The sequence below is a fragment of the Podarcis bocagei genome, assembly GCF_964188305.1.
Source record: "Podarcis bocagei genome assembly, chromosome: 6".
Lineage (NCBI taxonomy): Eukaryota > Metazoa > Chordata > Lepidosauria > Squamata > Lacertidae > Podarcis > Podarcis bocagei.
In genome coordinates this window covers 100278993-100292473 of record NC_138130.1, presented here as the reverse complement: position 1 = coordinate 100292473, position 13481 = coordinate 100278993, and the positions used below count along the sequence as shown (strand labels likewise).

Here is a 13481-nt window from a genome sequence, read left to right as displayed (position 1 = left end):
CAAACAAGCAAGGAGGTAGGCTGTAGTAGTGCTGTCCAGGCTTTGTTGGTAAATCTGCTCTATAATTCTCATGTCCAAACCTTCTATAACTAATTTAGAAAAATCACACAAAGAGATTAAGGCTAAAATACCAAATTCTCAGCATGCACTGTACATTAGAAATATTCTAATAGGCAATAAAATTAATAAGGAGTATGAAGCATAATGAAATTAATACACGCAAAGAAGGACCAGTTGAGAATATTAATATCCATGGCAACACTGGCTAATTCGTTTTTCTTCAGATGCAATCACATTTTGCACATCAAACAGAAGACAGGATAGATGAGGTTCCATAATAATTGCAGCTAAACCATGCTGTACTACTTAGCTTTTTGATAACCACACTTTGTGCCCTGTAGAATTTCACCATGCGTTGTTCCAGGCAGACTTCCGATTCAGGCACATTACATGGTGCTAGTTGTCAGAGTGGTAGGGAAAGCTTGTCAACCAGTAACATGGGCAGCTTAAAGATGTCAGTCTGTGGTGTGGTGTTAGTCATGGATCAATTGCAGGCTCAGATATTCTCCAGGCTTCCCTTGTCCGGCATCCGCATCCATCCAGTGCAGAAAGAGTTTTTTGTATTGATAGCCTTTGCATTTTACAGATGATGGAACATTGTGTTTACTACGGCTGAATTACAAAGAAAGCGCTCCGTCTTAACTTTTCAGCTTCAGGTCCTCGTAGCCTGCCAAATGGTGACTCTAGTGTAATATGAACAATACAGGGGAAATGCCTGGAAGAATCTGATACTTCAAGGCACAAATTGTCAAAAGAAGATATCCCAGAAGCTTCTCCAGCACTTATTTTGTAAGCCTATATGTTGCTTCTGGAATCCTCTTCATGAGATTATAGGAGTTCTGAGTTCACCTTCTGCAAATCGTACACCCCACCAGCTCTCTGAAGCTGGGTAATCCCCCTTCTGTTATTCTGGAACACTTAGTTGAAACCTGGTGGTGGAAAGTGAGGACAGAGTAGTTCAGGAAATGGTTTGAGGAAGTGGCAACCCCTGAAAGGAGAGCCTTGAAGCGTAGGTAGGGGATAAGCTTGAGGGGCTGAAAGGGTTTGCAATGCTTATGTGAGGTTCCTCCAGGCAAAAGTCAAAAGAGAAACGGGACTCTGTTACTTGTAGGTCACCAGTTGAGCACAGCCATATTTAGACAATGGCCGGAGACCGCAGAGAGAAAAGGCATTCCTATCCATATTGTGCTTCTCATTTGTGTGCAGTGTCTTTCAGATCATACCAGGTGTGCAAGGATGTGTGTGAAACACTAATCTTTCCCTACCACTATGGAAAGTAACACAACAGCTGAAGGAGGTAGGGGAAAGTGACTGTGGTACAGTGCTGTTGAAAAAAGCTGTTAATTCCTCTTTAAGCTCAACCAGACTTCCTTCTGTGCTGTGCTTCTAGGCACAGGTCCAGGCACAAGTTCAAGTGGGATTTTTTGTTGTTGTTCTCCCGGTGCTTTCTGTGGGAAAACCCGTGTTATACCGCTGGTTCAGAACAAACGGCATTCAGATTTTCCATGGACTGCCGTTAGCATGGTAAAACACGGAGTTTTCCTGGGAAGGGTGGTGCAACTAGAAGTGTGGACGAACCCCTACTCTGCAACATCCTGGTGGTTCCGTCCTTGTGTACATAGAAAACAGAGACAAAATAGTTCTTCTGCTCTTTGGCTTACCTCAACTTCAGTGTTGGTTTGTGAGATGCACCCAGGGGTGGCTAATGTTTTCAGTAAATGTGCAGCAAGTCAAGTCCACTGGGGCTGAGAGTGCCACTCTGATAATTGGCACAATGCTCTAGTCTAGGGTTAGCCAGTGTGGTGCCCTCGCATCATTTCTGGCCCTGATAAGGAATGTTTGGCAACATTTGGGTATGGTTGGTGGCACTCTTGAGGAACCCTAAGAAAATTGAAAACCTGTGAGAAGTTGAAATCCTGTGCTTCAGTACTTTAATGGAAAATTAGAGGTCAAAGAGGTGTACGGTGCTGTGAAACATGCTAAAGTTAGGAGAATAAAATTACATTTTACTTGAATTAAAATGCAGTTTTTACATGTTGAATGAATTACGTAACAAAGACTCCTAATTTTGTTATAATGTATGTTGTGCATTTTCATAACCATGCTTATGTTGCCACTTCCATTCTTAAAAATTTGTTAATGTTTCTTTGCAGCGGCGTCTTCGTCACCTGCGGAACATAGCAGCACGGAACATTGTTAATAGGAATGGCTATCGTCTCCTGGACACCTACTTTACTCTTCACTTGTGTAATAATGCAAAGATATGTAAAGGTACATGTAAGCCAGTTCCCATAATTTCTCTCTCTCTCTCTCTCTTTGTCCTTATATGATCTAATCCCAGTTTTCCAAACTTTTCATGTTGGTGGCGCACGTTTTAGACATGCATCATTTTGCGACACAGTAATTTAGTTTTACTAACAAGCCGGAGGTTAAACTAACCCCTTATAAGAGCGTTCGCATGACTCACCTACACACTGCAGCCGACACGCTAATGTGTTGTGACACTCAGTTTGGAAAGCTCTGCTCTAGGTTAACGCTTAGGCTGAAACTAGATAGCATGGTAATGTCTGCAGGTGCAAATCAGTTCACATGACATGATTGCAGCATGAATTGCACTTTGCAAGGGGCAAGCAAGGAAGTAAAAGAGGGAAAACCACAGTAGGAAAACAATACTTTGTCCGTTACAGGCCAGGGGAGAGCAGGAGAAGGATGTTTGGGGTGGCTGGTTTCATCATCTCTCGTTCCTTATCTCTTGTTCAGTTTTGGCTTGACATTTATGGACCACCCAGTGACATCTTGGCAGAGCTAGTGTTCGAATCTTGGTCTCACAAGGCCAAAATTGATTCAAAGGAGGAGGGAAAATAAGTCTCGCTATGTGTGTGTATGTGTTCTTAGGGAGTTGATGCTGTCTGGGCTAGAGAAAGTATAGGAAGTGTTGAATCCTGATCAGTGAGGTTTTAGGCTTTCCTAATCTTTGAAAGAGAAACTTTTTAAAAACTGAAATCCTTCAAATTCTGCTCTGATTGAACTCTGTACTTTGCAACCCAAGTCCGTTTTACTAATCCCCAAGAAACCTTATAGCTTGATCGCTCTCAAGAGCCACAGTAGTAGCTACAAAAGGATTAACAGATGCCCATATACCGCTTAGTGTACGATGTCTTTGGGTGTTTACATCTTCTGTTTCTGTGTTCTGATCTTCCTTCCTCTGTATACTGGCAAGTAGATGAAAGTTCATCAAGCTGTTGCAGGCAGCTGCAATTCGCTTTCCTGGCTGCTGTGGACACAAAGAATTTATGCTGTGCCACCCCTGTGCCTCTGACCTGTCCCCAGACTCTGCCCAGTCTTTCTTAATATTTTTCTAAGGTGCTTATCTCCATGGTAGCTAAGCTTTGAACTACCATTAAGAATCCATAATATGACCTCAGTGCTTGTGTTCATAGTCTTTGCTGCTGGATTCTGTGGCAGGATTGAGGACTAAGTATTCTCACTCACACCACCTCTCACACTGAAGAACCGAAAGATAAGGGGCTGGAGCTGCTGAGGCAGTAACCCTAGCAGTTTGTCCTTTTAAAGAGACTCTTCCTGAACTATCTTTTCAATTCCGGGTGGAGGAGCTACTTTTTTCAAAGCCTCAAAAATGATACTGAAGTGAAGCTAGGAAATTATTCCAGGGATTGTTCCTCTTGGAATGCTTACTTTAAGCAGTATTTGTAGAATATGTTGCAATGTCATCGTTTGACATTTTGGATAAATTTGATTGCCCCCTTCCTAAAATACAATAATGTAGCATGCTTATATTTGGAGCTGAAAAGATTCAGTTTCTGCACATGGAAAATGTAAATGTTTTGCTCAGAAAAAGTAGAAACAGTGTACGTTTTGCATAGTAGTGCCAGGATCACTTGTTTCATTATAAACTCCCCTTTTTATATTTATTTTTGCAGATTTTTCCATTCCGCCAAGTAGGCATGTGGTAAAATAGTATGGTGTAGAGTGTTGGACCTGAAAGATCATATCTTGGCCATGCACTCACTCTAATAATAATAATAATAATATTATAATAATAATAATTTGTTATTTATTCCCCAGCCACTCTGGGCGGCTTCCCCCCCCCAAAAAAAATTAAAACAGTGCAATATATCAAACAATAAAAGCTTCCCTAAACAGGGCTGCCTTCAGATGTCTTCTAAAAGTCTGGTAGTTGTTGTTCTCTTTGACATCTGGTGGGAGGACGTTCCACAGGGAAGGTGCCACTACCGAGAAGGCCCTCTGCCTGGTTCCCTGTAACTTGGCTTCTCTCAGTGAGGGAACCGCCAGAAGACCCTCGGTGCTGGACCTCAGTGTCCGGGTAGAAGGATGGGGGTGGAGATGCTCCTTCAGATATACTGGACCGAGGCCAGTATATCTGAAGTATATCTAACTTCTGGTTTCTTGGAGAACAATCCTATGCTGCTCGTTACGATGGCTTTATATTACCTCCAGCATTGGAGACAGTATGCTCCTGAATACATAGCTGGCATGCACAAGTGGGAGACATCTGTTGCCCTTTTTCGTGGCCACTGTGAGAACAGAATGCTTGACTAGAGAGGCCTCTGGTCTCATTCAGCAGAACTGCTCTTATCCATATTTACTCTTAACACAGTCCCACTGTCTTAAATGGGCATTTCTCCTAGGTAAATCTGTATAGGCTTTCAGGTTTAATCTGTTTCCTCACATTAAAAAAAATAATAATGTGACAAAAGCGGGTAGGGGTTTTTGTTCCTAGTAGCCAAATAATTTTAGCTTAAACTAACGTCTGGCTCAAGCAAATGAACATTCTTCTTTGAGGCACTGCCTGCCTTCTGGAATAAAAGCCAAGCAACTGTTCTGCAGTAGTATTTAAGTTTGCAGACCTAGTATTTAAGTTTGTAGACCTAGAATGAACCTAATTCCAGTGCTCTGTGCCTGCATGCCTAATTTTTTTATTTTAAACCTAGGCATTTGCAGCTCCTGAAATATATTTGTAAAAGCGGACTCTCACTTAGGCTGCTAGTGCCCCCTTCCCCGTCCACATTGAATCCTGCAGGTTTGTCTATTTACACTGTGTTCAGCCTGCCATTTCCTTTCTCTTTTTGGTGCCATCATACTGTGGCAGCGATGGATTTTCTGACCGCCTGTGTTTCCCATTCCCCTGGCACCATGTTCCCCTTGTTCATAGTCATGGCAGCTTATTTTCCATAAGGGTCATTCATTATTATTTTGAACGAATCCTTATTAAGTTTCTCCCTAGAATAAAATAATTTTTTTGGTATGTGAGTTACCTTTCATACAAATTTAAAAATCTTTTCCCATAGTGTAAGTATCTGCTCTGTATCCCAGACCTGCACAGTCTGATCTCTAATGTTCTCTTTAATTTTGTTTCCTTTTCTAGAATTTTATAAGAGTGAAGTGATAAAGAATTCTCTGGTAAGTTGCCTTCACTGTGAGGCTTCAGCAAAGTTCCAGATTAATCTTTTCTCCAAAATGTCTAGATATTTGAGTGAAACATTGTTCAAACTGTCTCAATGTTTCCATTTGGCATTACGTGCAAGTTGGCAAGCTGTGTGCGTCGCTGCGTTAAACCGGAGACTGGCATTAGTTTTTTTAGGGCAGCTGAACGAGGCTTTGTTTCCTGTCATGTAAACACAGAGCTGCTTCTGGTCAGAGTTTAAAACACTGTTAAAACTTGCGATAAACGTTTGGCGACTGTGCATGCTGCAAGGAGTGATCTTCTGGCAATCTCTTCTCTAAGCTGGCTTTAGATTTTCCTTTATAAGCATGAATATCATAGTGATGTCAAAGGGCTGATAGGCCCTGTTCACCAACTGGAGTGTCCCACCAAGAGTGAGGGAACCCAGGATCCTGCCTACCTGCCAATCACATCCAATTCACCACCTATACAGTCATACCTCAGATTACGAACGCTGCGGGTTGCGCGTTTTCAGGTTGCGGACCGGACCGGGTTACTTCCGGGTTTCGGCGTTTGCGCATGTGCACAAACACAAAATGACGTCACGTGCATGTGCAAAAGCACCGAATCACGTCATGCACGTGGGCAGAGGGTTGTGAACACTGCGGGTTGCGAATGTGCCTCCCGCACAGATCACGTTGGCAACCCGAGATATGACTGTATTCAGGGAAAAAATCAAAACAAACACAAAATACCATATTTTTCGCTCCACAAGACACACTTTTTTCTTCCTAAAAAGTAAGGGGAAATGTCTGTGCGTCTTATGGAGCGATTGTATGGTCCCTGGATCTGAGTTGCCCAGGGGTGAAAAGCAGATTGTGCTTTTTTCTTCTTTTTCTTTTTTTTTTTGAAAGATGGAAGTGGGTGTTGAAACAAAGCCGCTGATCGGCAAGCAATCGGGAGCGAGATGAGGGATGCTAGCAATAAAGGAGGCTGCCTGGGAGGGGGGAGGTAAAACCCTGTGGATCCTCAGGATTTTTACATTGGGTCACCCCAAATTCACCATCAGATCACATAGCATGTCCATGGGTACAGCCTGCACAAAAAACACACACGAATCCACTGTTTTGTGGGGCCGCAATGGCGCAAAAACGTGGTTACGAAGCACGGGATTCACATGGATCCTCAGGATTTTTGCATTGGGCTACCCCAAACTCACTGTCAAATCATATATCATGTCTGTGGCCACAGCATGAACCACAAAAATCATACACCCACTGTTTTCATTCAGAATATTTTTTTTCTTGTTTGCCTCCTCTAAAAACTAGGTGCGTCTTATGGAGCGAAAAATATGGTAGGCTCCAGAGAAGAGAAGCGAGCAAGCGAGCAATCAAACAAACAAACAAACACACACACACACATAGTTCCCTTCCTTCTTTTCCTGGGGTGGTTTGTTGCTGCCTTTCCTTTCCCTCCCCTGCCCATCTGTTCCCTCCTCTTCAGCCACTGTAATCTGTTCCTTTCAGAGCATTTTCCCTCCCAGTTCGCTTTCTGCTCTATCTTACTGTAGAAAACTAGAGAGTTGTGTGTGTGTGTGTGTGTGTGTGTGTGTGTGGAGTGCAGAAACTTCATGGGCATTGGAAACTTTCATAGGCACCATTGCACGGCTGTGTTGGGGCTGCCAGATAGAGCACATTCTTTTAAAAACATTGGACTAAATGAATCAACGGTCTGTCTGTCTTGGTATAAGGCAGCTTAATGCATGGTCAGGTAAAACCCTGAACATTTTCAGTATACTGTAGCTGTCTCTCTCGTTTCGCAACAACAGAACCCGACATGGCGAAGTCTTGACTTTGGTCTTATGCCCGATCGCCTTGATACGTCCGTTTCCTGCTTTGTGGTGAGGATATGGGGTGGCAAGAATGACACCCATCAGCTGCTGATAGAGTGGAAGGTCAATCTCGATGGACTCAGATATGTGGGCCAGCAGGTAAAATAAAAACATGCTGCTTTTACCATGGGTTGGCTAGTTAGAGGAAGTTTCAGCAGACATCTGTTCTTGTTGGGCTATCTCAACAGATCTCCTAAGTATCATTTTAAGGACAAAGTTAGTAAATGCTGGACAAAATTATAATAGAACAGTGAGATTCTGTTGCTCATCTTGACAACTGGCCCTCCGCACTGGTGAATGGTTGACTACTCATGGTTCAGTAATTTTACACTTTGCCAGGTTTCAAAAGAATAGCCTTCATGTTTACTGAAGTGTTTTGTGTCTTCTTTTTTAAAAAAGAATAATACTTTATTTAGAATTCAACAACAACAAAGGAAAAAAACACAGTAATTGCTACATCAATTCATTACAATTAACCAATTTTAACAATATATAAATAGTAATAGAAAAATTACACATCATCACTTTTAACTTACTGAAGTTTTCATATTACACTTTTATCTCTTTATCTCTTTCTTAACAAATCAAAGAGAGAAAGACCAAGAAAGGAGGCACAAAAAAGAAAAAAGAGGAAGAAGAAGGGGGGGAAGTGGGGGAAAGGAAAAAGAAAACATAGTAGAAATAATAACACAATGAGTCTAATCGGAAGTCAAATGTGTTTACTTTGTTTCATTTTGTATCGTCTTTTGAGACTAACCTTTTTAGTTTTGTTTTTTTGGATTTAACTTTTGTGAAGTAGGCTCGGACCCAGGAAAACCTAGGCTGCGATTTTTATTTCTTTTTAGTCTTTTAAGTTGCCACAATACTTGCTTCTGTGTTTGCATTTTGTGACATTTGGTCCGGGAAGTGAATGCCTGGGACCATATACCACATTCCTCTCCTCTCTGTTGGGCAGATGGTGACCTTGGATAATTGAAGGAAGTCTGTAAACTGTATTCCTGTAATGAATGTTACCTTAACTGCTAGGAGAACTAATGAAATTCAAAATCAAGTTCACTGAATCTATGGCACTGTTTTAATTAACAGATACACGCTCGTAGCCCAAATGAAATTATTTTTGGGCTGAACGATGGCTATTATGGGGCCTCATATGAACAAAAGGTAAGGATACATATATTGCATATGTCATTAGTGTTGTATATAGGCTTCAATTTTTCACGTGGGAGCTACAGGTAAGCCACAGATTAGAACTTATATAGTAATCCCTCTAGGGAAGACCACCTCAGTTACCATTAAAAAATAAGTCTGTTGGTTTGGCATGAAGCCTCTCTGGGTGATAGCTCAGAGAGCTGAATACCATATTGGCCTGAATATAAGCCTCACTTTCCCCCCAAAATCCGACCGTGAAAAGTTAAAGTGTGGCTTAAATTCGTGACCTTACAAAAACTGGCTTTTACGATATCGCTGCTGAAACAGACATACGGTAAAACGGAACGGGTGTGAGTGCCTGTGGAATTTTAAGGGAGCGGCTTATATTCGGGTATTGTCCTTTTTTTTCTTTCCCCGCCTTGAATTTTAAAGATGTGGCTTATATTCGGGTACGGTTTATATTTGGGCCAATACGGTATTTCTGACAATTATGTGTGACGGCTACTGGATAGAAGCTTCTGGCCTTTCTACCTGAGATGTGGATCTTGCCAAAGTCACCCGATCAGTTTACAAAGGCAGGGTTAGCATAATGCGCTTTATTCACAGCTCCCCGGGGAGATAATTTTGATGTATTTTACCTTTGGGAAGATCATGGGTTTCAAGCAGTTTTGTTGAGCTGCTTTTAATCAAAAGTGGAACTTGGAGACTTCCTACAGCTACTAATTAAATGAATGGGTGCGTATGGGTGTACTTGCTCATTACATTTGGAATCTGAAGGGGAGAGCCAAAGGCCCATGTTAAGATCTGTGGAGATTGTGAACATAGAAGCATTTCCAGTTTGTGGAGCACTCAACTTCCAGTTCAAAATGCAGCTACAATCCTTGGGCAAGCTGTTCTTATTTTATAGCTTATGTAAAATTGGGGTTGGAGGAGCTGTGGGAATAAAAAAAGAAGACGTAGGGCTGAGCGAGCTGGTATGAGCCTCATATATACCGTATTTTTCGCTCTATAAGGCACACTTTCCCCCTCCTAAAAAGTAAGGGGAAATGTGTGTGCATCTTATGGAGCGAATGCAGGCGGGAGGCTCTGTTCAGCGCTCCCTTTAAAGAGCGCACGGAGTGTGTGTGCGGCTCTTGGGGGCTTTTCCCCAAGGAGGCAGAAGGGCTGCCCTTCTCCCTCCTTGGGAAAAGCCCCCAAGAGCCACACACACACTCTGTGCGCTCTTTAAAGGGAGCGCGGCTCTTGGGGGAGCCTTAGCCACGCGCAGCCTCTTGCGGGCGGGGGATGAAGGCTCCCCTTGCCCGGGAGAGGCTGCGGGCGGCCAAGCAAGAAGCCAGGACAGCCAGTGGGATCGCAGGGATCCCGCTGGCTGTCCTGGCTTCTTGTTTAGCTGCCCGCAGCCTCCACAGCCGGGAGAGGCTACACGCGGCTAAACAAGAAGCCATGACAACGCAGTGCTCCCTCTAGCTGTTCTAGCTTCGCACGGCTATTGGCTTTTGCGGGAGATGCACGGCTCTGTCCCTTCCCAGAAAAGCCCCCAAGAGCCGCGCTGCCTTTAAAGAGTGCACAGCTCTTGCGGGAGGTCAGGGGAAAGCCAGTAGGCTTGCTTTCGCTGAAGCCAGGAGGGCAAGAGGGATCGGTGCGCACCAATCCTGCTTGCTCTCCTGGCTTCAGGGATAGCCCCTCAAGGCCTCCTGAGCGAAGATGGAGGAGCGCTCCCTCTTAGCTCAGGGTGCTTTGCGTTGCTTTTTTATTTCTTGTTTTCCTCCCCTAAAAACTAGGTGTGTCTTATGGTCCTGTGTGTCTAATAGAGCGAAAAATACGGTAACTGAGAAAAAAAGTTGTATGATAAAGCTTGGAGCATTTTCAATAGCCTTATTTTATTATTGGATGTGTGGTTCCCCCTTCAAGTGGTCCCTATGTTGTATTGAATATGGGTGTAGCTTCCTGGCTCAGCAGCATGTGGGGATTTTTTCAGAAGCAGTGAGTAGTTGGGCTTTTGAGAGATTCCTCTGCTGTTGACTCCTTCATTTATGCCCAACCATTCCCAAGCACTTTCTTCTCTGGTGGGAAAATACTTGCGGCGGGGGGAGGGAGGCAGGAATGACTCCATTGCATATATTGATCAGCTAAGCAGATTAAAAAGGGAAATTCTTTCCGCGCTTTCCTTAGGCAGCATGGGAACTGCTGTTTATACTTAAGCTGCAGATAATTAATTTCCCCCCTTGAACTCCCTTTTTGGCCTGGTGGTGCCTTACAGGGCTCGTTTCAAAGAAGTGTTTTCATTTAGCAACTGAGATAAGCATAAGAGGTGGGCAGTCTTAAGCAGATGACTTCAAGATACCTAGATACCCTTGTGGAAGGGGAAAAAAATGTAAAAAGGCCTTTAATAGGGAAATGGGACCTAATTTCAGTGTTAGAAAAAGCAATTAATCAGCTAACCTGTTTGCCTTTAAGGGCCTCTCAGGAACCCAGAAGAATAACCTCCTCCAGGTGGATCAGAACTGTGTCCGCAACTCATACGATGTCTTCTCTTTGCTGAGGTAACTCATTTTAAATCCTGAAATAGAATTGTTGGCACAGATAGTGGTATAAAAAGCATCACTGTCAGTAGGCTGAACGTTCATAGCTTTTCAAGAGGTTTCCCCATCATGTCCATTATTGTGCATATAGCATTGTTGTGAAGACGCCTGGATGGGGATTCTCAACTCCTAGTACATGATCTTGGAAGTCTAACCTTGATGCTCCTTAGGATTACTGCAGACCTGTTCCTTCTACAGTAAAACTTTGAGAGAGTTGTGTTTACTGTGGGTGGAGTTAACTGGTGAAGATTTCCCCACCACCACCACTGGAAGAAGATGGAAATGTCATACTAAAACGAACAGTGTGGTGGGGGGTGGCCCGTGTTAGCACAAGACCAGCTGTGCTTCTCAGATGAATAGTAGCCTTGTCTTCAGTGTTTGCCCGGTGTTGTAATGATGCATATTAGTAGCATAATACTCGATTCTTTGCTGCTGTTTCTTTCTTTTGCTCCCCCCGTATCGAACGATAAGTTCTAGCAAATATAAGTGTTTTAGTTTGGCCATCTCTGCTACCAGTGGCTGCAAGTTCGGCACTTCAGTTGCGCACTCTGGGGAGCAGAAATATGGGTTGGAATCTCAGGTGGTACTTAGGTGAGCCTTTGTACTTGAGAGCGCTCAGTGAATTTCTGCAAAAAATATATTAAAGGGCCTCTTGTTGGATCACATTATTGGCCTACCTAGCAAAGTATTGTCTGCACAGGCTATAGTTCAGCCTTTGCCAGCCTGATGGGCTCCACATGTTTTGCACTACGGCTCCCATCAGTCCCAGCCAGCGTCTGATAGGAGTTGTAGACCAAAACTTCTGACGGCTGGCAAGGCTGGACCCATAGTAACAGTTCTCCAAAGTCTTGAGTCTTTCTCAGCGTTGTTTTCTACATTTTGATACAAACAGCATAAGGTTCAGAAGGCAAATGCAAAGTCCTGCTCCTCAGCAACCCACCCCCAAACCCCCTCCCAAAACAAACACGCAGGTCGTAGGAAGAAGCATCCCTGTCATGGCAGTACATGTGAAAATGATGGCGCCTGTATATTCAACCACATGATGGTGTGATATTTAGTTGCATTAATAGACTCGTAGTTTCCAAGACATGAGAAATAATCCCACTTGCTTCTGTACTAGTCTGACCTCACCTGGAATGCTATGTCAGGTTCTACATGCCTCATTTTGAGAAATACAGTGGTACCTCAGGTTAAGTACTTAATTCGTTCCGGAGGTCCGTTCTTAACCTGAAACTGTTCTTAACCTGAAGCACCACTTTAGCTAATGGGGCCTCCTGCTGCTGCCGCCCTGCCGCCGGAGCACGATTTCTGTTCTCATCCTGAAGCAAAGTTCTTAACCCGAGGTACTATTTCTGGGTTAGCAGAGTCTGTAACCTGAAGCGTATGTAACCCGAGGTACCACTGTACTTGCATAAGTCTGAATGAGGTCAAAGGAGGGCAGTGAAGATGGTACAGAGAACAAGTCCTATGAGGGAACATTGAAGGAACTTGAGTACAGTGGCACCTTGGTTCTCAAACGGCTTGGTTGACGAACAAATCGGCTCCCAAATGCCACAAACCCGGAAGTAAGTGTTCTGGTTTGCGAATGTTTTTCAGAAGCCGAACGTCTGACGCGGCTTCTGCTTGAGTGCAGGAAGCTCCTGCAGCCAATTCGGAAGCTGCACCTTGGTTTTTGAACTGTTTTGGGAGTCAAACAGACTTCTGGAACAGATTAAGTTTGAGAACCAAGGTGCCACTGTATGTTTAGCCAGGAAAAGTGAAGACAGACTGAGGACAGATAGCACTTCTCAAATACCAGATGGCAGAACTAGATCAGTAGGGTTAAGTCACGAGAAAATTCATTTTGGTTGGACCTTAGGAGAAACTTACTGATTCTAGGAGCAGTTTGAAAATAGGATCATGTACTGGGCAGTGGGGTGTGGGGTGTGACTCTTCATCAAATCCAAGGCTTACTCTGATTCATGCAAGACTGAACTTGGTGTTAGGTTTCAAAGTGCCCACTGTTTCTACTGATGAACTGCCACAGTTTGGGTAACTAGTGCCCTGATTGATTGATAGACTGAGTGTACTTATATGCCACTTTTCCACAATGAGCTGTGCTCAAAGTGGCATACAGCAAATGTTCAAAACATCCAAATACAAATACACAAAATGCAAAGCATGTCAATATATTCAGAAGTTGCCTAGCTGAGCATTGCAAGTTCTATATGTGTGAATGGATAGACATAACCGAAGTTTGATGGCCTATTAATGAGCATAGTATATGTTGAACTCTGCTATAGAATATGCTCTGGGCTATGCACACAGCCTTGTTGAACTGCTTGTCCAGCTTGCTCAGGCCTTTCTCAACACCTCTCAAATAATGGGTAGCCAA

The 13481-nt window shown here is 43.5% G+C and overlaps 1 protein-coding gene across 1 annotated transcript in view; it reads left to right on the top strand.

Annotated features, from left to right (window-relative positions):
* UVRAG (UV radiation resistance associated) overlaps positions 1–13481 on the top strand; it is an 83150-nt gene that overhangs the window by 7906 nt on the left and 61763 nt on the right. Inside the window, exons 2-6 of the mRNA XM_081197368.1 lie at positions 2214–2331; positions 5468–5502; positions 7314–7475; positions 8463–8537; positions 10983–11068. Coding sequence (XP_081053494.1) covers positions 2214–2331; positions 5468–5502; positions 7314–7475; positions 8463–8537; positions 10983–11068 — 476 coding nt within the window. The remainder of the gene's footprint in view (positions 1–2213; positions 2332–5467; positions 5503–7313; positions 7476–8462; positions 8538–10982; positions 11069–13481) is intronic.